Source organism: Pelodiscus sinensis, chromosome 6 (assembly GCF_052426305.1).
Source record: "Pelodiscus sinensis isolate ZL-2025 chromosome 6, ASM5242630v1, whole genome shotgun sequence".
In the NCBI taxonomy this organism is placed as follows: Eukaryota; Metazoa; Chordata; order Testudines; family Trionychidae; genus Pelodiscus; species Pelodiscus sinensis.
In genome coordinates this window covers 128,435,174-128,462,989 of record NC_143057.1, presented here as the reverse complement: position 1 = coordinate 128,462,989, position 27,816 = coordinate 128,435,174, and the positions used below count along the sequence as shown (strand labels likewise).

General features: G+C 58.3%; 1 protein-coding gene across 4 annotated transcripts in view; it reads left to right on the top strand.

Annotated features, from left to right (window-relative positions):
• Window positions 1–26,013, top strand: part of CNTFR (ciliary neurotrophic factor receptor) — a 400,203-nt gene extending 374,190 nt beyond the window's left edge. For 3 of the 4 annotated variants that reach the window (XM_089779475.1, XM_075932804.2, XM_075932806.2), the window contains 3 exons: window positions 19,852–20,032; window positions 23,192–23,336; window positions 24,828–26,013. In XM_089779475.1, the coding sequence (XP_089635601.1) occupies window positions 19,852–20,032; window positions 23,192–23,336; window position 24,828 (327 nt within the window). In that variant the 3' untranslated portion in view covers window positions 24,829–26,013. Of the gene's footprint in view, window positions 1–19,851; window positions 20,033–23,191; window positions 23,338–24,827 lie in introns of those variants that run through there. The other variant, XM_089779476.1, reaches the window with a different exon arrangement.
• The last annotated feature ends 1,803 nt before the right edge of the window (window positions 26,014–27,816 follow it).

The following is a 27,816-nucleotide window of genomic DNA, read 5'->3' as shown; positions in this document are numbered from 1 at the left end:
GTGGACTCCCTGGCATACACAGGAGTCCGTTCATGGAAATTCTGCCTGCTTGCCTGCCTGCTTTGTACCTGTCATGGCTGATTCCCCACTCTGGCGCGATGAATGCAGAAGTGGGGGCCCGCAAAAGTACCCCAAAACCTTCTCTCTCCAGGCTTTGGGAGAAAACTTCCCCCCAAATCCTAAAAATCTAGATTTTGAGGATAAAAATCCTCTGCCATCAGCCAAGTAATGATAAGAAAACCAGGGGAGAGATCGCTTGAGAAATCTCAGCTCTAAAGTAAAACCAGGACACAAAAATTAACCAATATCAGGTTAATAAAAAAGAAAGAACTTTTATTATCACCACAATACTCCTGTTGCAAGCATAATGACTAAACGGAAAAGTCACCAATTATTATATTCATGGGGGACTCCCAGAGGCCAAAAACTTAGCTACAAAGGAGAGGAAAACCCATTTTGAAATGCACAGACATCAGATTCCCATTTGCAAACCATAAAACAATAAAACCTAGACTGTACCCTACTTATAGATGGTGAAGAGTCTTTTCTTGTCAAGAGACATGTTGTCTGTCCCCCTCAGTATCTGGAGAATCAACTGCCCAGGGACAAAGGAGGGAAAAACCAAAAATTCCTTTGTCCCAGTTTGAAATTCCTACCTGCATTGCTATTGGCCGACTGCTACCTGGCTAGGTACAGTTAACCCCTAAGTCCCCAGGCTGCTGCCTATCCCTCATGGTCATGACAGTGCCCCTGGGCAGTAACCCAGCAGGGCGCAGGAATGGACCAACATGGAGCTGGGAGCAGGCCATCTTATTAAACGTTCCCTGGGTGAAGAGAGGGATTCTCAGGCAGCAGCCTCCAGGCACATGAGAGAAGTACTGCATGAGCAACCTGGACGGGCTGGAAGAGGAAACGAGGAGATTGACGGGCTTATAATACAGGTCTATACAATCATGACCAGTGTGGAGAAAGTGAATAAGGAAAAGTGATTTACTAGGGGTCACTAAATGAAATGAATAGGCAGCAAGTTGAAAACAAACAAAAGGAAGTTTTTCTTCACGCAGCGCCCAGTCAACCTGTGGAACTCAGCCAACCTGTGGGCCCTGCTTGGAAACATCCTGGCAACCCATGACTGTTAGCTGCTGGCTGCTCCCCTGTCTGGCAAGGTCAGTCTCCACCGCACAAGCCTGCACCTCCAGCCCCACTGTTCCCTCCCCTTGGGCCAGCTTGCTGCGTAGCCGGGTGGCCATCAGCACTTAGCTGGGTCCCCCTCTCCAGTGCCCAAGGTTTCGCTCTGAGTCTACCCTGTCACCCTCCTGCTACCTAGTGTCCTCCATGGGCAGAAAGGGGTGAGTCTGGTAACTGCGCTGTGTCTGGGGGCCACGTGGCTGGAATTCAAAGACCCCCACAGGCTAACATTATAATTTGTATAGCAACAAGAAAAGGTCCCCAGCCATAGGGCAGCAGGAACAGGACGACGCTAAAGCAGGAGAACCGGAGTGACTCCATATTAGAAATGGAATGATGACTCCACATTAGCACCGGAATGACTCCACATTAGAAATGGAATGGTGACTCCACATTAGCACCAGAATGACTCCACATTAGAAATGGAATGGTGACTCCACATTAGAATCGGAGTGACTTCACATTAGCACCGGAATGACTCCTCATTAGAAATGGAATGATGACTCCACATTAGCACCGGAATGACTCCACATTAGAAATGGAATGGTGACTCCACATTAGAACCGGAATGACTCCACATTAGAAATGGAATGATGACTCCACATTAGAATCGGAGTGACTTCACATTAGCACCGGAATGACTCCTCATTAGAAATGGAATGGTGACTCCACATTAGCACCGGAATGACTCCACATTAGAACCGGAATGACTCCACATTAGAAATGGAATGATGACTCCACATTAGAATCTGAGTGACTTCACATTAGCACCGGAATGACTCCTCATTAGAAATGGAATGATGACTCCACATTAGCACCGGAATGATTCCTCATTAGAAATGGAATGATGACTCCACATTAGCACCAGAATGACTCCTCATTAGAAATGGAATGATGACTCCACATTAGCACCGGAATGACTCCACATTAGAACCGGAGTGACTGCACATTAGCACCGGAATGACTCCACATTAGAACCAGAGTGACTCCACATTAGAACCGGAGTGACTTCACATTAGCACCAGAATGACTTCACATTAGAACCGGAGTGACTCCACATTAGCACCGGAATGACTCCACATTAGAAATGGAATGATGACTCCACATTAGAACCAGAGTGACTCTACATTAGAACTGGAATGACTCCACATTAGAAATGGAATGATGACTCCACATTAGAACCAGAGTGACTCCACTTTAGAATTGGAATGACTCCATATCCAAATTGCTTCGTTTACACAAGTGATGACTAAGGTTGGAGCCGGTGGCGCTCCCGATTGGCCAGCTCTGCACACTCAGCCTGAGATGTGACTCAGGCCAGGCTGCTGTCTGCTGCTCTCTCGTCCCTCATCCCCAGCCTGTTTCGAGGGGCGTGCATCGCTGAGCGGTACCCAAGGTGTCTGCCCTTGGAACCTGACCGACATTCTCTGCATGGTGCGAGAGCCAAACTGGACTCCCATTGCCCTGCCCAAAGAGAGCGTCCAGGTGGCAAAAATGAATTTGGATCCTGAGATTCATAGATTCCCAGGCCTGACCAGCGAGCCTGGCCTCTGATAGGCCACAGAGCCCCTTATAAGCCTCAGAGACTCTCTTAGAAAAACATCCAATTTGCTTTTAAAGTGGTCAGAGCTGGGGACTCCCCCATGCCCCTCTGTCAGTCGTTGCAGGGGTGGATGACTGTCGCTGTTTACAACTTGCACCTTAGTTCCAGGCTGAATTAGAGCAAACAGCCGCCTGGAGCCTTGTCTACACACACCGGCACCGGTGATCTGCTTCAGCTACGCAAATAGTGTAGCTGAATCTGACATACTTAGCGCGGCGTCTTACGTGCAGTAAGCTTGGCGGGGGCTGCACTCCTGTCAATGCCAGCTACTCGTCTCGTCTTGGTGGAGTACCGCAAGACGGGAGAATACTCAGGGATCGACTGATCGTGTCTAGTCTAGACACGATAAATCGACAGCCGATGGATTGATCACCGCAGCGGCCTAGTGTAGACAAGGCCTGGGTGCAGGATTAAGAGATTGCTTTTCTGATCGGAACCACGGCTGAGCTCAATCTTCTTAGCAACCTTAGTGTGGGAATGACTATTCATGTGCTAAAAGGAGCCGCGGGCTGCCCCTCGGCCAAAACGCATGTGTCTGCGTGTGCTGTTATACGTGGCGGACATGTGCCACGTTGCAGCACTGCAAACAGCGCCGGGACACATCCCTTCCCTAGGCTGGCACCTCTTCAGAGTTGGAGTTAATTTCACGATGGGTGGCAAACAGTTCTCCTGTCTAGCGTGGCCTGAGGCGCTCACTCCAGAGAGCCAGGCGGCTGGAAAGCCGGGCTGCTCCTTTTCAGCTGCCAGCAGGAAGAGATGGGATGCATTTGCAGACAAAACAGGTTTTTTTAGCCTCCCCTCTTGGCAGAACCTCACGTTTTGTCTCCTAAATAGAAAACATTAAATATTTAGGGCATCCTTTCTTTTTCTCCTGCTTTTAAGTCGGTAATTCAAGCCAGATTAGCATGGTTTCCTCCTCCGTTTTATAGCCCCGTCCTGGCCTCCAGCGAGCTCTGCTAATGCGCTCAGATGTCCCTCTAATGGATTACCTAGGCTGGAACTGGATACTCTGTCCTAATGGATCGCTAATAGCCCTGTTTCTGGTTTTACAGGCTCCTTCAGTTAACTCACACCAGCAGCACTCGTACGTCCCGCGTCCCGGCGTGCATGCTGGCGCTCACACATGGAGATGATCACTCACATCTGCAGGCGCATGCACCAAGACAGCCGGCATGAAAGCGCCCATGTGTGCGTGGTAGACACACACGCCCCGGTGCACACCATATGGGCGCTAACGCCGCGGCTCACCGCCATGCGTTTTAGAGGCTCTGTTTATACAAAAACACCCAGACCGTGCAGTGCCCTCATGCCTGCACACACCAGAGAAACCTCCAAGAGGAGCCATCAGGAGCAAAATCAGACAGCCCTGTCTAGGGCACAGAGTGGGCGGCGGGCCCTGTAGTAGAACTGTTTGCATGCTCCACTGATTTGCTGGATCAGGGCCTTAGCAGAGCGGGGGGGGGCGGGACTTCTTCAGTGTCACTTTACTCCGTGATAAAGAGATCTCAGGGCCCGTGGCTCTGAAAACCCCAGTCTTGCCACGCCAGGCAAAGGGACCCCTATGACACATAGTGGAGCAATTTGGGTTCTGTCCAGTAGAGGGCAGAGATGCTCACAGTCACTGGGCAGTGTGTTCCCACGCAAGAGAAGGCCCCTGAGACACACACGTCTCCTGACTCCAGCAGGGGGCGCTTTCGGAAAAACCCCAAATGGCAGGGGACGTGACATGCAGCGGGGAGACGTGGCAGCACAGCGGGTCCACGCCACGCTCCGGGTCGCAAAGCGTCCGCCCTGGGAGGGGGCAGGATGGAACGTCTGGGCTCAGAGACAGAGAGACCCGGGCCCAAGCAGCCGACGGCCCCGTGGGGTATGGGATCATAGAGGCACGATTGATGTACCTGGCAGAGGGAGGGGTCACTGGAGGATTCCCTGTTCTGTTCACGCCCTCTGGGGCACCTGGCCTTGGCCACGGTCGGTGGACAGGCCACTGGACTGGAGCGACCTTTGCGATATCTTCTGGGATCCCAGAGAAGCAGTCGCTCAGCCGGTAGAGATACCGGTTGGGAACCACTGCGCCGCATTCCCACGCAAAGCCGCACGGCAGCAGAGACGGGGGAAGACAGATCTCTCGGTCTGCCGAGCGGAGCCCCTGCAGGTCTTGTTCCGGGGCCAGCCAAAGCTGCGACAAACCCCCAGCAACGCCTGTTCGCCTGCAGAGCCTCTGACCAAGTTGGCCGTGAACAGGGCAGAGAACGGGGCAGAAAATCGGTGCCACCCCGTCTCTGCTTTGGCATCGCTGACACTGCCTTTGCCCCGGTGAGTTTGCCTTTGAAAGGAAACCTGGGTGCTGGGACCACCCTGTCCTAGCTCGGTTACAATGTCCCAGCTGGCGGCTTTGCTTCTGGCACGTCTCTGCCTTCTCCCTCCGCGGGCAGAGCCAGCGATTCACAAACATCATCCGAGGGGAGCGGTCAGACTGTCCCAATGGCACATGCTCCCCGCCTCGGAGCAGGCGAACCCGGGGCACTGGGAGAGACAGCAGACACACACACACACACACACACACACACACCCCAGGGCGGATCACTGTGAAAACTAGCCTTTCAAACCGCCATTAGTGGCCACTGCAGCTTGGGAGAAGAGTGGGGCATTGGCAGTGCATGCTGGGAAACCGTCCAAGCCTCTTCAGTGGGATTTCCTGTTTTCAGTGGGGCGTTGGGGGGATCGGTTCTGGCTTGTGCTGTAGTAGGGAGCCTGCCGGCAAAGGGTACGCCTCTGTCACTGGGAAAATAGCCAGAGACATGGGCTACTCCCGAGGTGTGTTGCTTTGTGCGGAGCGCCCTTAACGCCCAGGACGTAGGACAGGGATCGCTAGCAGCGAGGAAGAGCTGGGCACCTCGCAGGATTGGGCCCGAAAAGCCACCGCGCCCCCAAGGTTATGTCCACACTGCAGCCGTGGGGGGTGTTTGCCGTGTGTGTGAACATACCAGGCGGGTGGGGGCAATACGATCCCTCTCGGAGCCCTGGGTAAATGCCAGCCTGGCCGGGCCGCACCGCCACAGCCTCACAGCTCCAGGGTCGGGGGTGCGTGCACCAGCTACAATAACCCCCCACCACTGCAGCGTGGTCGTACCCTAAGGCTGTCGCCACGCCACACGGGGCACACACGCATACTTTCCTGTCCACAGATGCACACCGGCCTACACCCGCTCTCCCACGCGTGCCTACATGCCTACGCACACGTGTACACACGTTTGCATGCCTTCCCCCAAATGCACATGTGCAAGCAAGCCGGGCCACTGCAGGGTTGGAGGGGCAGGAATTGCAAAGCGAGCCCGCCCCGCGTTCCCCCTGCGGCGGCAGCACCTGTCCTGCAGGGCTGGGCCCAGCCCCCTCGGATAGTAAATGTGCTGTGTTGTCTACCCCTGCCCAGAGCCGGGTAAGGCACTGCTGGGCTTAAAACCCCAGCCTCCCAGAGCCCGGTGAGCCACAGCGGGAGCAGGGGAAGGACCAGACGGAAAACTTTCCCAGGGGTTCACATAGCTGCACGGACGTTCGTTAGTGAAGATTTCAATAGAGCCACGGACTTTTTTAGCCTCACCTCCTGACCTCTTCCCTGAATGGCTTAGTGCTTTGAGCCCCAGGGGCGTGGCTGAACTAGAGCTGTGATAAGGCCTAGAGCTGTGTTTGACCCTTTGGAGGTGTCTCAAGTGGGCGTGGCTTTTGAAAGTCAGAGAATCCTGGGATCGGAAGGGACCTCGAGGGGTCATCAAGTCCAGTCCCCTGCCCTCATGGCAGGACCAAGCATCATTGATCATCCCTGACAGGTGTCTGTCCATCCTGCTCTTAAGTATCTCCAGTGATGGAGATTCCACAACCTCCGTAGGCAACTTATTCCAGTGTTTCACCACCCTGACAGGTAGGAAGTTTCTCCTAATGTCCAACCTCAACCCGCCCCCCTCTCCCTTGCTGCAATTTAAGCCCATTGCTTCTTGTCCTATCCTCAGGAGTTTAAGGGAAATACATTTTCCCCCTCTTCCTTGTAAAAACCTTTTAGGTAGTTGAAAACTGCTACCATGAGTCATGGCTCCTCAGTCTTCTCCTCTCCAAACTAAACAACCCATCTTTTTTTTCAGTCTTTCCTCACATGTTTTCTAGACCTTTAATCATTTTTGTTTCTCTTCCTCAGACCTCTTTTAATTTGTCTACCTCTTCCCTGAAATGTGGCACCCAGGCTATGTCTACACTGCAGGCATCTTTCGGAAGAAACTTTTCCCGAAGAGATCTTCTAAAAAAACTTCTTCCAGAAGTCTGCGTCCACACTGCGAAAACGCATCGAAAAAGCCATCTGCTTTTTTGACAGATAGCGTCCGCACAGCTCACATGTAAGCTGTGATTACTATGGATGGAGTGGCCACCAGGGCACCTGTGCTTTTTCCTCTTTCCTCTTCTTTCGAAAGAACTCCCTCTTCCCTGTCCACACATGCTTTTTTCCGAAAGAGCTCTTTCAGAAAAAGGCTTCTTCCTTGTAAAAAGAGGATTATCAATGCCGGGGAAACCTTTCTGTTCTTTCGATTACCTTTCGAAAGAACACAACTGCAGTATGGATGTTACTCAGGTTTTGTCGGAAAAACAGCCGTTTTTCTGACAAAACTCTGTAGGGTAGACATACCCCCAGAACTGGACACAATACTGCAGTTGAGGGCTAATCAGCATGGTGAAATGACTTGTGTCTATTTTATAACACTCCAGCTAATACATCTGAGGATATTTGCTTTTTTTGCAGCAGGTTTACCCTGTTGACTCATATTTAGCTTGTGGTCCACTCTGACCCCTAGATCCCTTTCTGCAGGACTCCTTCCTAGACAGTCGCTTCCCATTCTGTGTTTGTGACACGGATTGTTCCTTCCTAAGTGGAGCATTTTGCATTTGTCCTTATTCAACTTCATCCTGTTCACCTCAGACCATTTCTCCAGTTTGTGCAGATCATTTGAATTTTAACCCTCTTCTCAAAGCACTTGCAACCCCTCCCAGCTTGGTATCATCCACAGACTTTATAAGCACACTCTCTATGCCAATATCTAAATCTTTGATGAAGATATTGAACCCTGTGAAACCCCACTCAATATATCCTTCCCAGTTGAGTGTGAACCACTGATAACTACTCTCAGGGAGCTATTTTCCAACCAGTTATGCACCACCTTATAATAACTCTATCTAGGTTTCCCTAGTTTGTTTATGAGATGATCATGCTAGACAGTAGCAAAGCCTTACTATAGTCAAGATATACCATATCTACCTCTTCCCCCTCATCCACAAGGCTTGTTACCCTGTCAACGAAAGTTATTGAGTTGGTTTGTCATGATTTGCTCTTGACAAATCCATGCTGATTATTACTTATCACTTTATTATCTTCTAGGTGTTTGTAAATTGATTGCTTAAACATAGAATCCTAGCACACTAGAACTGGAAAGGCCCTTGAAAAGTCATCAAGTCCAGTCCCCTGCCCTTACAACAAGACCAATCATTAATTATTTTTCTGGCCCAGGAACAGAAGTTAAACTGATTGGACTGTATTGCCCTGGGTTGTTCTTATGTCCTTTGTTATGGAGGGGCACTATATTTGCCCTTTTCCAGTCTTCTAGAATCTCTGCCATCGTCCACGACTTTTTGAAGATAATTGCATATAGTTCAGATGGCTCCTCAGTCAACACCTTCAATATTTTAGGGTGCATTTCATCAGTCCCTGGTGAGGTGAAGACATCCAACTTGTCTAAGTAATTTTGTACTTGTTCTTTCGCTATTTGCGCCTCTGACTCCACCTGACTTTCACTGGTGTTCGTTATGTTAGACGTCCAATCGCAACTAACTTTTCTGACAAAAAATAGACAAAAAAAGTCATTTAGCATGTCTGCCATTTCCACATTTTCCATTGTTCTTCCCCCCTCCCCACTGGCCTATTCTGTTCTGTGGCCACCCCTGTAAGCAGGTGCAGTCGAGTCTGACTGAGCCAGCAGGCCTACTGGTCTCAGTGGAGCCATCCTGAGAGGGAGGAGACCAAGAGAGATGGTGGAGCCTGGTCTTTAATCAGCATGAGAAGGAGGGAGAGTCCAGCAAGGAGGGGTTTGGACTCGCTCAGCTTGTTCTGTTTATGACGACTCCCTTGACATGTTAACGAGGAAGCCAAATAACCTGAAGCAAAGCAGAAATCTGCCTCCACCCCAGCGAGCAGTGAATTCCCGTTTTCTCTTGGGGACGGCCAACGCTCAGCCAGCGAGGAGCCTGGAACCAGAATCATCAGCATCATTAATAAGTAAAAACCATCCCTCTGGCTACAAGGAACATCCAGAGCAGGAAAGGCTAAAAACACGGCTGACTGGGGACTCCTGGCGCAAGATGCGAAAGGACCCCAGATGGGAGCAAGTCTCTAACATGACTCTGTGACAGACCGAGAAAGCCTGGAAGTGTGGAGAGTTTCTATCGGAATTTTCCCCTAGATGTATCGGGATTGTCCGCTCTTTTGTTGGGTTTTGCTGGAAGCCTCAAAGCATGTATTTGGGACATCACGCCATCACAGAAGGAGACGGTAGACCTTTGTAGCAGGCCCGTGGGACTTAAAGAGCTATCGACCAAGAGGAACGGAAACCCCCAAAGCATTTTAAAGTCTCTGTCTATACAACTGCACCTATGTAACCCGAAGAGTAAAACTGGTGCTAACGTCAGGGTGGGTATTCTGATTTCAATTGAAACCAGGTGTGGTTTGGTTCCACCTGGACGGATCCACACTTAAAAATTATATTGGCTGTGAAAAACTCTGTGCCCTGAGTGTCGTAGTTCTACTGACCTAACTCCCATGGAGATACAACTCGGGCAAAGGAAGAATCCTTCCATTGACTTAGCAACCGCCCCCCGGCAAGGTGGATTAGCGTCAGTGATGGAAAACCCGTCCGTCAACGTAGGAAGCAGCTACCCTAGGGCACCACTGCGGCACCGCTGGAATGTAGGCCTTCCTGGAATTCAGTTCCGAACAGGTTTAAGCTAAAGTGGTTTAACTTAGACAGTGTGCATTTGTGTGTAAACACCCCTGAAGGGACGCAGTAGGAGAGCTGCATGAATGGGGCTAGTGAAATTGGAGCCACGCATGTCTATTTTAGGGACTTATCTGGCCCCCATCACCACCAGAACTGACAGCCTGACACTCTTTAATGTGTTTATCCCCATGATACTCCCACGGTGAGGTAAGGCCGTGCTGTTCACCCCACATGGGGAAACTGAGGCACAAGCAAGCTAAATGCCTTTCCCAAGCTCACACTGGGACTATGTGGCAGAGCAGAAACTTGAGCCTGAGACGTGAACTGACTGAACTGCCCCCGCTGCTGCTCGACAGTTCGCTCCGTTCACACAGACTTATTTGGATTGCAACCCGGAGTCACTCCTCCCCGTGGAAGAGGGGGGTGGACACACACCCAGCAAACGGAGACTCTGACGCCAGTTCAGCTTGAGCCTCGAAACGGGGCCTGACCGTCCCTCCCCCGGCAACAGCTCTGCATTTGCTCTCTTGGCGCTCGCCTTGCGACTTGTCCACTCGCTTTCCGGTAGCCCTGGCATCTCCCGCTGGCTCAGGGCTGGGCTGCCGCGGGGGGTAGAACTCCCAGGCCCGGCCCTGCAATCTATCTTTGCCAGACCCCTTGAACGGGGTTCCCCTCTCTGAGAACCCCACCTTGCCCGGTTCAGGCTTTTTGTCCTCCATTCAGGGCCCCTCACAGTTCTTCCCCTGCCTGCTTGGTCACGACTTTCTTAGCACCCCCCCTCCACCACCCTCTTTCCTGGCGGCTGCCCCCTCCCCCAGCCGTCTGTGCGCTGGGGCCACTGGCACATTCTGTGTGGGAAAAGGGGCTCTCCACTCGGCGTGTGCCTTCCCCTCATGCCGCTGGGTCGCTGGTCTTCCCTCTGAGAACCCGAGCGCCCGAAAAGGGCAGCAGTTCCGCTCGGACGTGCCTCCTCCGGCTCTCACAGGAGTCACGCTCCCACCCTCTCCTCTGCACCAGGCTCCCCAGCCGGATTTCACCTCCCAGGCTGCGCCGTAGCCACAGGGCTGTCCCAAACACCGTCACCTATGGGCATAGGGTTGTTTTTTCCCCCCACCAGCACCAATGGCAACCCTCAGGGAGGTGCAGAATTTGCTCCCCACACACACAGTTCCCCTGGCCTGGCTGGAGCTGCCTGTGACGTTGCACCTATGCCTCTGCCCCTGAGAAAGAGAGGAGAAGGGGCAAGGAGGCAGAGGCTAGGCCAGGGGGCAAAGGGGCAAATACAGAAAGGGGGCTATGAGAGAGAGGGGATGCCCTCAGGGAACCCGGGCCAGCTCTCCTGCATCCGGCCAGCATCTGACTCGGGCGCCCCACACCAGGGGCGCAGGCTGGGGGCGCATGAGGTGAGGGAGCGCAGGATCCTGGGGAGGGACTGGACGTTCGCTGCAGCAGCTTAGCACTGGCCCGACTCTCCCTCAGCACGTTGGGTGTGAGCCACAGGGCACCCGGGGGGTTAAAAGAGCTTTGAACAGATGGGGAGGGATGCCAGTGTCCCCGTGCCTGCTCTCACCCAGCCAGGCGCTCCCGCTGGAGAGAGCCCCACGGGTTGGGGGCTCAGTTGGCGTCAAGCACTGAGGTCGGTCCTGGCCCTAGTGTCCCTGTTTCTCATCCCTCCCAGGCCTGTTAGACTCTGCTGCAGACCAGGCCCCACAAGGCTATGGCTCTGTCCCATCCCTCCCGCTGCCCGGCACGTCCCCTCCCCGCCGCACGTACGCTGTGCCCCCGGCTGGCGCCCTGCAGCCCGGCCGAGCTGTCGGAGCGACCAGACGCCGCTCAGGGCCCATGTGGGAGTCCCACCTCTCCTCCAGCCGCACGGTCTCCGTGCTCAGCCTGCGTTCTAGAGCCGGGAGCTCGTGAGCAGGGCCGCGAGCGACAGAGACGGGCAGCAGGAGAGAGCGCTGAGCGGGCTCTCGGGAGCTCTGCCGAGGCCAACTTTCCCCTCTCTACCGTGCACCGAGCTGCCGTGGCCCTCGGGGCCTCGCACGGACATGGGGACGTGGGGCTCTGCGGCCGCAGCCTCAGTTCCCTCCCTGCGCTGGCCCCGGTCTAAACCCACAACTCCCCGCTCAGCAGCGGAGGCAGGAGTGGGCAGGCGCTTGTGTGGGGCTGGTTGTCTTGGAGGAGGTGGTCTTGGCGTGCTGGGCGATGGGGGGTGGGACAGGACCGGCAGCGGAGGAATGGCTGAGATTTCCTGTCAGCGTGGACAGCTGAATGACTAGCTTCAAGGGGTCAGGCTTCCCCCCTGCGCCCCCCATGCTAATCGCCCTGCCTCGCCCTGGCTATTGAGCCTCCATTAATCTCCACGCTGCTTTGCAGCCGGCCTAGTGACTTTTGGCAGGTGCACAAAGCGGGCTGAGAAACGCAGCCCCACCCCCGGCCGAAAAATTACCATCACCGACTTTTGTCCCTGTGTGGCCGGGCCGCGGATGAAGGAATTTCTTTCCCTTTGATGAGGCCTCTCTGCCCCGTCTCCTCCCCCCCGCCATCTGTCTGTCTCTCATGTCAGGTTCCTTCCCTGGCTCCCTGCCTCATCCCCACAGAACCAAAGCCAGGCACTCCTCCACCCCCCAGCTACTCGGGCCTCTTCTGGGTCCGTGTTCGGGGGACTCCCTTGCCACATGGCAGGTTGGGATGAAGTTTTGGGCCTAGGTCCAGGTCAGGTCTGACTTCACCCCTCTGTTCCCCATTAATTACCCGACTCCCGACTCGATTGGCCTTTTCCTGGGATTCCACGAACGCGTCCAGTGCAGAATTTGGCCCACTAGAGAGGCCCAGGCCAGGCAAGGAGGGCTCAGGTTATGGGGGAGGAGAGTAGAGTGTGTGCTTCCTTTGCCTCCTCTCCCTCACTGCGGGGGGGCAACGCCGGGTTGCCCGGAGGGTAGCGTTGCTCCGTGGCTTCTCGCAACAAGGAGGCAGATTCGTTCCCTTTGATCTGCCTAGCGGCCCCCGCTCTCTTCTGCCACTGCCAACAACAAGGGGCCAGGGCTGCTGAGCCAGACGGGGGTGGCTTTCGGGGACTCCCAGCCGGGCTGGGATCGGAACTAGGAGCCAAACGAGGCAGGTGCCCCATGCGTGGCAGGGCTTCCTGTATCGCTCCAGGAACGGTTCTGGGCTGCGGTGTGAGTTTCTTCCATTCTTTTTTCTTGTAGCACTGGATGTTCTTCTCATCCAGACCAATATCCTGTCTCGGCACAGGTCCTGGTGAGCTCTTGGCCTCGCTGATATCTTGCGGCAGTGAGTTCCGCAGTCCAAGTTCCTTCCTTCACTTTCCAATGTGTCAGAACGTTCCGGTTCCCTCCGGCTCCGTGCCTTAGGCTGGGGCATGCCCCACAAAGCACTGACGGGGGGCTGGGGAAAGAAGAAGGAAGTACATAGCACCTGCATGTCTCAAGGTGGCCTGATGTTTGGAAGCAAGACAGCTAGTATGGTTCCCAGCCCTGCACTCTGATTGGCTCTCCTTTGCTCCGCCTTCTCGCTTGTTGCCACGGCAAAGCAATGGAGGGTGGGGATTGGCAGAGCTAGTGGGACATGCAGATCCTGACGAGGCGGGGGCCAGAGAGGGCGTGGCTGGAACTCACTGGTGGCCTCACTTGCCCTTTCTCACTCCTCAGCCTCGTGTGGCGCAGGCCTGCCTCTCTTAGCACAGTGCCCCCGTCCTGGCGGGGGTAGAAACCAGACGGTGCTGCTTGGTGACAACCGCGACCCCCCGCATGGTGACTCTAGGCAGAGCAGGCTCTGAGCTAGGGCACCGGAGGGAACCCAGGGTCCATCCCTGCCACTATCCAGAATCCCCTAACAGTCACTGCACCCGAGTCCCGTGTTCTCCACCGCCACGGACACCGGCTGCCCCAGGGCTCTGCCGAGAGGTCGGGACGCACACCGGGCAGCTTCGTTAATTACCAGGGCTCCCCAATTAGTGGGCGGGATTGTGGCTGCTGAGTGGCAAACTATTGTAAAACTCTTTGGTGCCCCCAAGCGGACACACCGTGAAGGGCAGCTTTCAGCGGCCCGGCGCCAGCTCTGGCTGGTGCACGGGGCTGGAAACCCAGACCTGCAGCAGCGTGTAGGGGCTGGCTGAGCGGGCGTCCCAGAGGAGCACCCATGAGGTCCCGTGACTGACGCGGGGCTCAAGGGAGCAGGAAAAAGCCCCCTGACGCGGGCCTGCATCCCGACGCTGGCGGGGTCTCTGCACCAGGCGAGCAGGCCTGTGGGAGGCACGCCTCGGTCTGGAGAGAGCCGAGGGATGGCGGGTGCGTGGTCCCAGATGCTGTGTGCTGCCGGGTGCTGTGCCTAGAGCCTGGCTACATCTTACTGAGGCAGCTGGGAATCCCATGCACAGTGCACATCCTACTACAGAGCAGGCAAGGCAGTAAATCCAGGGGGAGGGGAAATCCGGCCCCTGGCCTTTACAGGCAGATGTCTCATGTCACTCGTCGCCCATTCCTCAGGCCCCGTCCCCTGGGGGACTCGCTTGTGCCTCTCTCCCTCCCTGGAGCTGTACTTTTCTGGGTCCTGTCCCAGCTCCATCAATCCTGCGGCTGGGCATTGGTTCTGTGGGCACGGGTAATTGGGCTGGGGACTCGGGAGACTGGGGGGGTGGTTCCCAACATCACCACTGGCCCTGTATGTGACTTTGGGGGCAAGTCACAGCCTCTGTCTGGCCTCAGAATCCTGGACCCGCACCTCGTGGTTATACAAACACGGAGCCACATGCCCCATGGTGTGACATGGGTGTGCCTACGTGCTCTGGCGGCACTGTGCATATTTGTGAGGATGTGGTATTTGGGACGATGCATGCTGGTGTTTATTTGGGGTGTCGTGCACTGATGTATATTTGCAGTGCTGTGTGCTGATGGGTACCCGCAGTGCTGTGTATCGGTCTGAATTTGTGGTGCATTGTGCTGGTGGGAACCCGCAGTGCTGTGTATCGGTCTGAATTTGTGGTGCATTGTGCTGGTGGGAACCCGCAGTGCTGTGTATCGGTCTGAATTTGTGGTGCATTGTGCTGGTGGGAACCCGCAGTGCTGTTTATCGGTCTGTATTTGCGGTGCTGTGTGCTGGTGGGTACCCGCAGTGCTGTGTATCGGTCTGTATTTGTGGTGCAGTGTGCTGGTGGGTACCCGCAGTGCTGTGTATCGGTCTGTATTTGTGGTGCTGTGTGCTAGTGGGTACCCGCAGTGCTGTGTATCGGTCTGTATTTGCGGTGCTGTGTGCTGATGGGTACCCGCAGAGCTGTGTATCGGTCTGTATTTGTGGTGCTGTGTGCTGATGGGTACCCGCGGTGCTGTGTGCTGGTGGGTACCCGCAGTGCTGTGTATCGGTCTGTATTTGTGGTGCTGTGTGCTGATGGGTACCCGCAGTGCTGTGTATCGGTCTGTATTTGTGGTGCTGTGTGCTGGTGGGTACCCGCAGTGCTGTGTATCGGTCTGTATTTGCGGTGCTGTGTGCTGATGGGTACCCGCAGAGCTGTGTATCGGTCTGTATTTGTGGTGCTGTGTGCTGATGGGTACCCGCAGAGCTGTGTATCGGTCTGTATTTGTGGTGCTGTGTGCTGGTGGGTACCCGCAGAGCTGTGTATCGGTCTGAATTTGTGGTGCAGTGTGCTGGTGGGTACCCGCAGTGCTGTGTATCGGTCTGTATTTGTGGTGCAGTGTGCTAGTGGGTACCCGCAGTGCTGTGTATCGGTCTGTATTTGTGATGCTGTGTGCTGATGGGTACCCGCAGAGCTGTGTATCGGTCTGTATTTGTGGTGCTGTGTGCTGGTGGATACCCGCAGTGCTGTGTATTTGTGGCGCTGTGTATCGGTGGGTACATTCTCACGCAGGTGCGACCCCATAGAGCCGACAGCAGCAGTGGTCTATGGTTGTATTGGGTGCCGGGAGCCATCTGGGCACAAAGAACGCAGGCCACGCTTTCGCGATGGGAAGAGGAGACTGCAGAGCGTGGGGGGATCGCGGCGGGTTATCGGCTGCACACAATCCGGGGATGCTCTCCAGGGGGACCGCCAGGAGGAGCAGAGAGGTTGTCCTCGTTCTGTATTTGGCACGGGTGTGAGTCCTGCCGGAAGCCGGGGGCCAGTTGGAGGCCCGCGGTTTAAGAGGGATGTTGGTAAATTGCAGAAGCTTCAGAGAAGAGCCGCGGGGATCAGCAAAGGGTGAGAAAACTTGTTGTAGTGTTGCTCAGCAGGTGGGAAAAGTGTGGCACCGCGCACATCCATGCACGAGGCTGCGGAGTGACCCTGGCCTGTGGTGTCAAGCTCTAGAAAGGCACCGCCGTGGTTCGTGGAGGTGGAAGAATCCAACAGGCTCCGGGGTAGGGAAACAAGGGGTCGAGAGCTGGAGCGCGGGAGGACAGCGCATCTCCTTGCGCCCGCCTGGACGTCACCCGGTGCCCGTCCACGCAGCCAAGTGCACGTCCAGCAAATCGGCGTGCTGCCCCTTTGCATGCATCACGGGAAGCTGGCCAGGACCCGAGACCTGATGGGGAGGCGAGTGGGCACTGAAATCAATCAGAGGCCTGGGGTTTCATAGCGCTGGGCCTGCCAGGCACTGGAGGTTTCTGACTCCTTGGGCTGACCCTGCCCGGCCGGGCACCAGGCCTCAGACTGCTCCTGCGTGGCGAGCCGTACTGCCGTTATTGTAACCGGAAGGGCCGGAGCCTCGGGGGGTGAAAACGGACGCAGCTCTGCTGAGGTGGGCGCGACTCGCGCCTGCTAAGGATCTGGGACGCCCGGCTCTGAAGACCTATCGGCTCGGGCCACGCCAGTGCATTTGGGTGGCGTGAGAACCGGCCCAAACTCCCACGCCGAATTCAGCCGAAGAGATCTCAGCTGCAGGCCCGCACACGGCGCTGGCTCGGGACATGTATTTGGCTCCGTGCCTGCGTTCAGTCCAGGGCTTGGCCTGCGCTGCAGTCACGTTGAGATAAGGCAGCTAATGCGCAGCTGGAACAGTGACCCTAACAAGCGAGATGGTGCCTAGATCTCCAGCCGGCCTGCCCCTGGGGCTCTCGGTGGGGCTGCTGCCAGGGCCCCACAAGAGAACTGCCAGGGGGGCACAAGAGAACTGCCAGGGGGCTCGGGGAAGGTGTGGAAAGTGGCTCCGTGCTCCCAGAAGGGGCCGAGTCTTGTCGGAAGGGGCGGGGCAGGGGCAGCCAGCCTTCAGCATCACCCGGAGCAGGCCACGCCCACCTCGGCCAGCCCACAGTGCTGCCCGGAGCCCGCCGTGCGGTGCTCCAGCGGCGATTTAAAGGGCCCAGGACTCTTTTGAATTGCTGAGCCCCGAGGCAACGGAGCAGGGCGGCTGACTGGACGCCAGGGCGGATCTCAGCGCCGGCAGCGAGGGCTGGTTAAACACTGTGTACATGTGGCACACCCACTTCAGTGAGCTCCCAGCATCCCTCAGTTCTGACCTCCAGCTTCCCCCACACGCCTGTTGGTCAGCGCCCCCCAGCCCGGATCTGCAGCCCTGCCAACACCCTTCCATTCGGACTTGTAGGGTCGCCAGGTGTCCAGTATTGGCCCAGATAGTCGGGTAATTGCATCTTCTGTCTGGTAAAAAAACCAGAAAATACCGGACGTGTAAAAATGTCTGGTACTTTCCATTTGCCTCGGACGGAAGGCCTCAGGGGACGTTCTTCCCCTGCCGCGTCTGGTGGGGGATTTAAAGGCACAGTGACTCTTTTTTTTTTTTTTTTGCTCAATAACTTTGGGGGCTCCCCCCCCTTTTTTTTTCTCAACAACTTTGGTCTCTGTTTTCTTTTCTTTTCTTTTTTGTTCAACCAATTTTTTTCCCACCATGTTTGATATTTTTAGTGAAACTGTCTGGCAGCCCTGCTGACTTGCAGCCCCTACTAGGCCAGCCTACCCCCCCCCCCCCCCCCCTTCTGCTGATCCCCGCCATGCTCAGAGCAACACCCATGCTGTGGTGTGGCCCCCTCCTGTGGTAACCAGGCCTCGAGCAGCCTGGGCAGCCAGCCCCCCGTGTGCGCTGAGCCCTTCGTTCCCTCGGACTCACGGTGGAAATCGAGGGGGCTTGGAGAGGGGCTGTCTCTAGGAGCCCGACACGGGTCCTTTCCGGTGCTGGTCTGGCCTTGGCTTGCGCGGGGCTGCAGAGCACCGGCCTGGGACCAGCACCGCCACCCGGCAGAGCGCTCGACAAAGCCGTTCCCGTGCTAGTGTATACGCCGCCCCGGAAGCCTGACCCCCCTCGGTCCTCGCTTATCTCGGTGCTGCTGCTCCTTCCCTCACGGGCGCGGCCGGTTTGGTAGTGGAGCGCAGGCTGGGGGCACCAGAGCGTGCAGGGGCTGTGGGGCTGGGTGCCGGCGGGGGGTCGGCATTGGTGCCGGGGGGCATCGAGCGCTGGGCCTGGCCTCCCGCCCTTCTGCAGCCGGCTCCCCCGTGCAGCACCCAGCAGGCAGGAGCTGGCCATGCCCAGGCACTGCCGGCAGTCGCCTCGCACTCCCCGCTGGCCAGTCCCCTCAGCCTCTCACTCCCGGGTCTCCCCCACGCCCCAGCCTGCCTGGCTCCCCGGCCTGCTGCTGAGGTGGCCCGGCCGGCCGAGTTCTGGGGGGACAGCGGGGCTGAGCTGCCACAGCGTTGCCGTCTCGTCTCCTGTGCCCTGCCTGACAGGCAGGATGGGCCCCCCACGCCCCCCCTCGCCCCATCCCAACAGACTAACGGCTGGGAGGCTGGGACCCGTCTCGGCGGGTGGAGTCGGCCGGCCCCCTGCTCCTGGTGTGGGGCGCCTGGCGCAGGCTGCAGCTCAGAGCTGGGGCCTCCGCCCTGGCCCAGCGGGTGCCCCCCTCCTTTCTCTGCCCCCTCCCCATCCTTGTCCTCATCCCCCGCCCCTCCATTGCCCCACCCCGTCCCCTTTCCCCTGCTCTGTCCCCACCCCCCGCCCCTCCATTCCCCCATCCCTACCCCTCCATCTTCCCACCCCCATCCTCCATCCCCCCACCTCTTCCTCCATCCCCCGCCCCTCCATTCCCCAATCCCTACCCCTCCATCTTCCCACCCCATCCTCCATCCCCCCACCTCTTCCTCCATCCCCCGCCCCTCCATTCCCCCATCCCTACCCCTCCATCTTCCCACCCCATCCTCCATCCCCCCACCTCTTCCTCCATCCCCCGCCCCTCCATTCCCCCATCCCTACCCCTCCATCTTCCCACCCCCATCCTCCATCCCCCCACCTCTTCCTCCATCCCTCGCCCCTCCATTGCCCCACCCCGTCCCCTTTCCCCTGCTCTGTCCCCACCCCCCGCCCCTCCATTCCCCCATCCCTACCCCTCCATCTTCCCACCCCCATCCTCCATCCCCCCACCTCTTCCTCCATCCCCCGCCCCTCCATTCCCCCATCTCTACCCCTCCTTCTTCCCACCCCCATCCTCCATCCCCCCACCTCTTCCTCCATCCCCCGCCCCTCCATTCCCCCATCCCTACCCCTCCATCTTCCCACCCCCATCCTCCATCCCCCCACCTCTTCCTCCATCCCTCGCCCCTCCATTGCCCCACCCCGTCCCCTTTCCCCTGCTCTGTCCCCACCCCCCGCCCCTCCATTCCCCCATCCCTACCCCTCCATCTTCCCACCCCCATCCTCCATCCCCCCACCTCTTCCTCCATCCCCCGCCCCTCCATTGCCCCACCCCGTCCCCTTTTCCCTGCTCTGTCCCCACCCCCACCCCTCCATTCCCCCATCCCTACCCCTCCATCTTCCCACCCCCATCCTCCATCCCCCCACCTCTTCCTCCATCCCCCGCCCCTCCATTCCCCCATCTCTACCCCTCCATCTTCCCACCCCCATCCTCCATCCCCCCACCTCTTCCTCCATCCCCCACCCCTCCATTGCCCCACCCCGTCCCCTTTCCCCTGCTCTGTCCCCACCCCCCGCCCCTCCATTCACCCATCCCTACCCCTCCATCTTCCCACCCCCGTCCTCCATCCCCCAGTGACCACCCCCTGTCCCTGCGCAGGTGGAGCTGTCGGACGGGACGTCTCACACCATCACCGACGCCTACGCCGGCAAGGAGTACATCATCCAGGTGGCCGCCAAGGACAACGACATCGGCACGTGGAGCGACTGGAGCGTGGCCGCGCACGCCACGCCCTGGATGGAGGAGCCCAAGCACCTCACCACGGAAGCCCAGGCGGCAGGTGAGCGGGCCGGGCAGCCGGGGGCCCAGCAGGGACGATGCAGCAGGGCCCGGGGGTAGGGCCCCACTTCCAGAGCTGCTCTCAGAACCCAGGAGTCCTGGCTCCCAAGTCCCCCTGCTTTGACCACTAGACCCCACTCCCCTCCCAGTGCCAGGAATAGGACCTGTCTTCTAGCCCACCATACGCTCACCTGGTGAAGCTGGCACACTGCATCTTGGGACAGCTGGAGGCCCCAGGCCTCCAGACTGAGTAAAGCACCCAGAAAACCCCAAGGCCCCGTCCTTCCTCCAGCTGGCGGCAGGGTTCAGGACCCAGACACGGGGCCGTGCCCAGCTCCTGGAGCGATTGTTTCAGGCTCTCTGCACACTCAGGCAGCGTCCGGGCACATTCCTGTGCTTTTCTGAGCATCCCCGGAGGATAGAAACACGGGGCTTTGACCAGGCAGCTGAGATTCGGGTCCCTCCTGTGCTCAGGGGCAGGGGCCCTCGGGGTGGGCCCGTAGTGCCGGTGTCTGAGACACTGGAGCGCCTGCCAGAGAGGGGGAGTGCGTGAAAGAAAAGACAAAGCCCAGCGGTGGTGTCAGCGCATGTGACCGGGCTCCCTCCAGGCCAAAAGCCCCCAGCCTCCATCTCAAGTTGTTCTGTCCGTCTCCGATCACCCCTGCCCTCCTCCCAAACGGGCTGCTTAACCTGAACTGCTCTCACCACTTCTCTGTTGAGCAGATGGGTAAACTGAGGCACGGGACGGTGACCGCGCAAGGTTCCAAAGAACCAGCTAGTGGCGGGTGCCCAGTTAGCGGCATTTCCAGCCCCCCAGGTTGCCCCCTCTCCCCAAACTTTGCCAGCTGGCCCTCAGCAACTCACCCCAGGCTACAGCCACGCGGCCCTGAGCCGGAATGCAAACTTTTCCACTCCCTGGGCTGAGCACTAGCTTGTGCATCTCTCTCGTGGGCGCACAACGCACGTGCAAATGACCAGGGCCCTTGCACACGCACCTGTCCACACACAGCTCACTGCTATGACAGGACACAGCTCTGAGGGCTCCTTCTGCATTAGCCTCTGCCTCCGTCTCCTGCCGTGGCGCCTTTGAGAGGCATGGTCAAGCCCCAGCGAGGTCTGGGCCCCATAAGTGAGCAGACACAGCCTCTTTCGGGGCCAGGGAGTCGGCTTGTGCTGACTCAGCTCCCCCCAGCGCAGCCTGGGGCTGACGAAGGAGCACTGAGTTTTCACAGGGAGATTATTATGCAGCGGCGCGCTGCCCCGGCCCTGCTGACCCCGCGGAGCCTCGGCGTGACGCCAGCTAGCGAGGAAGGCCCGACGTTAACAGCCCCGTTTCTAGGAAAGAGCTGGGCCCGCGGCCAAGTGCACCGCGGCCTCGGCCTTCGGTTTCCCAGAACAACTGGAGCGGGTCCTGGCGGTGGGGGGCGGGGCAAGCCGCATCCCCAGAGCGCAGACATCCCGGCCTGGCGCGGAGACCCAGGACCGCCTCCGACGGCGCAAAGCCACGGCGCTGCCGGGCCACGGGTGCAAGTCCTGGGGGAGGCTGGCTCCGCGTGCATGGGCGTGCGGGTGCATGCGTGGATCCTGAGCACTGCTCACGCTGTGTGTGTGTGTGTGTGTGTGTGTGTGTGTGTGTGTGTGCGCGCGCGCGCAGGCATGCACAGACCCCGAGGGCTGCTCCCTCTGCGGGTTACCCTCTGTAGCAGGCTCCGGCACCTGCCTGCATGAAGCCAGAGCTAGAAGTTTGCAACCATTCAGACACATACACAAACGCACACGCACACCGACACCCACCACCACGCCAACATACACATGCACACACCCAAGTGCTTACACACATGCACACACCCAAGTGCTTACACACATACACACGCCCCTCTCCCCGCCCTCCGTTGACACACGCCTACTATCCTGCAGGCACACACGTGTGCACACACTCTTCTTGCACGCACCCCACCCTTGCACAAGTTTGACTCAGCACCCCGCTGAACAATCCCCCCCCTTGTCCCCGTGGACCCACAGGACTGACCCTGCTGCCCCATGGCACCAATTAGCTCTTAGCGGCAGCAAGAGGAGAGTGCTGGCTCTGATGCAGCCACGCTCTGGAGGGGGGGGCCCCGATGGGCCAGAGGGAATTATGGGTGAAGTCCTGCCCGGGGGGGATCTGAGCAAGTTGGCTCCGGCCTGACTCCAGGCAGCCACCCAGCATAAGGCTGGAGGGGCTATGTGCTGGGAATACAGCCTGGTGTAATGGGCCGGAGTATGCAGCTCACAGTCAACCTGTGGAACTCCTTGCCAGAGGATGTTGGGAAGACAACAACAGGGTTCCACAAAGAGCCAGATCAATTCATGGAGGTTAGGTCCATCAATGGCTATTAGCCAGGATGGGCAGGGAAGGTGTCCCTGCCTCTGTTTGTCTGGGAATGGGCGACAGGGGACGGATCACCTGAGGATTCCCTGTTCTGTTCCCTCCCTCTGGGGCACCTGGCGTTGGGCACTGTGGGCAGACAGGACGCTGGGCTGGGCATGGACCCCGGAGGGTTCACGGCCCTGTTCACCCTGGCAGGTGCCGCAGAGGTGGGACTCCTCAGGGGGCCCAAGGGGAGACAGGCCTGGTCGGATTTCCCCAGGGATGACCCCACCTCACCCCCCCCCGGGAACTCTCTCCCCGCAGCCCCTTCACTGAGGACGTGCGTGGCCGTGCCGTCGAGCCAGCCCCCCCAGCGCGGAGGCCTCTGCCTTGTGACCACGTGGCGGGGAGGCGCAAGGCGCAGCTCGGCCGTGGCTGTCCCTCCCGTGGCGGCCCGAGCTGCCACTCCCAGCTCCCCAGAACACCCGCCGCGTCCCGGGTCCCCTTTCTCCGGAATCCGCCCTGGCGGGACATTTCTGTGGGAGGAGGGGGCCCTCTGCTGGCCGCCCCGTTTAACGCGGGCCCAAGCGGCGCCGAGCTTGCCCATGGAGGAGACCGGGCACCCCGAGGGGCTGTACAGAGCGAGCCCCCCGCCGGGGGAAGGCAGCGTGCCAAGCCCAGCCCGGCGGGGTCACCGACGGGGAGAGGCCAGGTCATGCCACGTCCACTTCCAGGGCAGTGCCCGGAGCGGGGGAGCCAGGGCAATGCAGCCGGTAACGGCCTGTGGGCTGTTCTCTTCCCACGCTGCAGAGACCACGACCAGCGGCACCTCCTCCTTCCTGCCGCCCCCCACCACCAAGAACTGCGACCTGGAGGCCGTGGTCGGCAGCGGGGCCACGGCCCTGACCTGGGCAGCGGGGTTGGGACTGGCAGCAGCTGGCATCCTGTTTATTTAGTAAGTATCCCCCTCCTCCCGGTCCTCACTGGGCTGGAGCCGAACGAGCCCCCCCGGCCGCCGGCACAGGACAGGGGCGCCCCCGGGGCAGGACGCAGAGTCCTCGGCTTGCTCCCGGCGACGCTGGCCGCTGCCCCGCGAAAGGCACCGGCAACATCACCAGCAAGGAGCCAGCACTAGCCCCCTGCATGGACTCAGCGTCCCCCGGCTCACACAGGGACAGAGCCACCAGGCCCTCAGGGACCCTGGGAGAAAACCCACCTTGCCCGAAGGTGCGGCCCAGGCCACTGCAGACACCAGATGCCTGTTAGAGGGATCGACTGATCCGTCTGCCTGACCCCCTCGCACATCTATCAACGGAGCCACCTGCTTCCCTAGCTTCAATGGCATCTCAATGCGCCTCGCTCCCTATCCACAGACAGCTGTCCGGCTGAGCCCCACGCACGGCCATCCCCTGTGTGTCTTAGTACCTAGTCCCCGCACGGCTCTCTCGCTCCACCCTGTCGGTCCGTCTGTCTGTCTAGCCCCAGACGTCCCATCTATCTACCTAGCCCCATAGATACCATCTATCAATGGATCCATCTAGCCCCATCTGTCCGGCTAGCTAGCTAGGTATCCCCATACATCCCATCTATCTATCAGTCTGTCCATCCCTGCACACCCTATCTATCTATCTATCTATCTATCTATCTATCTATCTATCTATCTATCTATCTATCCCTGCACACCCTATCTGTTTGTCTGTCTGTCTGTCTGTCTGTCTATCTATCTATCTATCTATCTATCCCTGCACACCCTATCTATCTATCTATCTATCTATCTATCTATCTATCTATCTATCAATCTGTCCATCCCTGCACACCCTATCTATCTATCTATCTATCTATCTATCTATCTATCTATCTATCTATCTCCATACACCCCATCTATCTATCTATCTATCTATCTATCTATCCCCACACATCCAGTCCTGCTCTCGCTCTCTCTCCCCCGGCCATGCACATCTGTCTCTCTCTGCCTGTCTGACCCCCCCCCCCACATCTGTCTGCCTGTCTGTCTACCTCGTCATCCGCTCTGGCCACCTGCTCATCGCCACAGGGTCCTTTCCTGTCAAATCAGGGGCAGAGGCCTGATGCTGTGGGGGAGGGGCTGCAGGGAGGACCCCCCCACACACACACACACAGAGGGGCAGGGAGGAGGCCTGTGGGGGGCGGGGCACCTCCCCCATGTGCCACCTGTGAGCAGGCAGCAGGGAAGTCTCTGGCCTTTCTCCGGTTGGGGCTCAGCGGCGGGGGGTCGATTCAATGTGGTGTTGTTGCTGGGGGGCTGGGTTGCTTTCAGGGGGCGCAGTACAGAGGCTGTGGGGGGGGGCCGTCGGTGCTCCGGTTCGGGGGGGGTGCAGTACTGGGATGAGCGTGGTGATTTCGGGGTGTCCCCCGCCCGGCGCGCAAGCAGTGACCTCTCCCCCTCTCTGTCCTCTCCCCGCTGCAGATCCCCTCTCCACAGCCCGCGGAGGAGCCGGCTGCCCCTTCTGAACCCGTTTTCGATTTTGCACATGTGACGGCGGCCGTACCCCATTTCTCTTCATCACCTCACTTGCTAGAAGGACAGCCCTGCCGCGCCGTGGGGTTTCCCCCTCTCCCGCACCTCCAGGGGGGCCGCGGGACCTTGACAAAGGAGAGAGAGAGACTCCGGCCTCCCCCTGCCCCCCAACAACCAGACGGCGCCCACGGAGAGCCCCAGCCGCCCCAGGCGAGATCGGATCATACAGCTAAGCCGCCCTGCCAAAGATGCTCCGCTCCTTTGCTTCGCGCCCACGGCGTTCTGCCGCCACCACCGCCGGGCGACGAAACGTGTCCAACCCCCCCGGGAAGAGGGGAGGGGCGACGAACCCACAATGAGCCTTGTAAACGGGGGGGTGATCCTCCTGCAAAGAAAGGAACTGGCTTCCACATGCCCCAGACTGGAGTGTGTGTGTGGGGACGAGGGGTTAGCCCCACCCCGGATGCGTTTCCCCACCCCCAGCCCTCGTGCCACAGAGGACGCTCGCACTGTTTTCACGAGCGCACACTAGTGCACGGCAGGCTTGCTTTTTTACAGGAAAAGGGATCTGAGGAGAACAACCGCCAAACCGACCACCCCCCACCGCCGCCGCCTGTCTCCACGGGCGTGCCGGCGCCTCCCAGACACCCACACGCACACCCCCAGAAGGGGACAGTTGCTCCGGTGACGTCTGCGACTCCCCGCCCTGTCGCCTGGTTGTCTCTTTTTATCGCCTACGGTCCGGTTCTACAGGGAAGCGCCTCCGTTTCCCGTCTTTGTCTGACGACTGGAAAACCAGAGATTCGTAATGGAACTGTCGCGACACACGGATAACTCCCGCACACTCGTCCGTCCCCCCCTCCTTCGTTCTCCCCTCCCCCTTTCCCGCCGCACCCCGATCCTGTTTTGTACGACAGCCCCCGGCCCGCCCCCCTTCCGCCCGTCCCGAGCGCAGTATTTAATGCCCTTCGTCCTAGTATTCCAAATGGTAACATGCTGTATTTGAATTTTTTATAGATGTGTATATAAAAAACAAACACAAAAAGTCCACACACACACATACCCCGAAACAGCCAACCCTACGCACGACCCAGGAGAGAGGGTAGGTTCATTAAACGTGATCATTTCATGATGACTCTCGGACCCTGGAATTAATTTCACCTCCAGGAAGGGATTGCGATGCATTTTGTCCCTCAAATCAGGGTCGGGGGTGAGTGCCAAGCAGCCTCGCCCCCTAGGAATGCCGGCGATTGGGGGGGGGGGCAGGACAAACCAGATGTACAAGGCCCCCTTCGTTCCTACCCTCCAATGCTGGTGGGTACAGAGCAGTGTTCCCTGTAAGCTGTGCGCTTGTGCAGCCGCTCAGGAGACATTCAAATGCCACCCCAGTGATTAACAGAGCACCCCAGCTAGTTTTTTTTTCTACTGGTGGTGCACATTCACACCTCCCTGAGTGCACATAAAATTATTCCGCACATGGGTGGAAAAAATCCACACACACAGGGACACGATTCGCGGGAACGTCGGTAGGGAGGAGGCTGGACTGATGAAAAAGCCCCCACATCGAGAATTCAGTAGCCCCCAAGAAGTCTAGCACTTTTGGAGTTCTAGAAAAAAAAAGGGGTTCCAGTGCTCCAAAGCGCTCTAGAGCTCCCGGGGCTGTCGAACTCTGGATCGAGGGGCTTTTTGAGGTTCTAGAGCCATTTGGAGGCCTAGACCCCACAAGGGTGCTGGTGCCATTTGGGGACGGTAGAACCCCGAGAGTTCTAGAGTTTTTGACACCCCTCTCCCAGACGTCTAAAGACTTTTGGGGTCCCTCTTGCATTTTTTCTAGAGTGTTGGACCCCCCCATTGTTCTAGAAGAAGCCCCCAAATGCCTATCAAGGTGGGGAACTCAAACTACATAACGCGCTCCCATCCTTCTAGGCACCTGGCGCCTCGCCCCTTGCAAGGCCCGTCTTGGTGGCGTTCCGGGAGCGGCATACCGGTGCCGCTGGAAGCGCGCTGTCCTAGCGCGGTGGTGGCGGCGCAGCCTGGCCGTGCTCACGGTGCCGTGCTCAGCAGCACAACCAAGCCACAAATTGAGCCCCTGCACCCTCTTCCCTGCCGCTACCGTGGGGCAGTGCATGGACACGCAGGTGCCCCCCCAGTTACTGCAGTGTCCGTGGCTGGGGTCATGTCAGGGAAAATTTGCATTGATTCAGCCATTCCTAGTTAAACGCCAGGGTGTGTTAGCCAGGCTCCACCCCAGAAACAGCTGCCTCCAAGCAAGACTTAAGAGGGGTCTGGTGGTCAGGGCATCAAGAGCTCTGGGTTCGGTTCCTAGGTCAGTCGGGAGGGAAACACACACCCCCTCGCTCTGTGCCTCAGTTTCTCCTCCCCCTTTCTCTGTCTCGCCTGCTTCGATTGTAAGGTTGCTGGGGCATGTGGCCAGGATGGGGGCACGCCAGCCGGGGGTGGAACCTCGGGCCACTCCCATCACAGAAATACTTGCCGCCGATACGGGGGGACCAGCTGGTTCCCCGGCTCGCAAAGGCGGGTGGCAGAGTCCCTGTGCCAGGGCCGGGAGCGATGCGGGCAGAGCGAAGAAGTGTCCGCGCAGAGGAGATGAGCAGGGGCGAGGTGCCCTAGAGACACGGCTCTTGCACCGGAGTGGGTGGGCTTGTGAGCAGGGAGAGCGGGACCCCATCCCGGGATGCCCCCTGGTGTGGGGGGGAGTTTCTGGTCTCCAGTGGCTGGTGGGGGGAGAAGGCCCCTTTGAAGCGGCTTCTCCTCTGGGGGGGGGGATCTGGGTGGATGTTGGGGCTGGCTAAGCAGGGAGGGGGCCAGATCCCCCGGTGGGGGGGATGTGAAAGAGTCAGAAGCAGCCAGCCCGAACAGCCACGCCGCTCCCCTCCGGTGTATGGAGCCGCTGCCCAGCCAGCCAGAATCGTGTCCC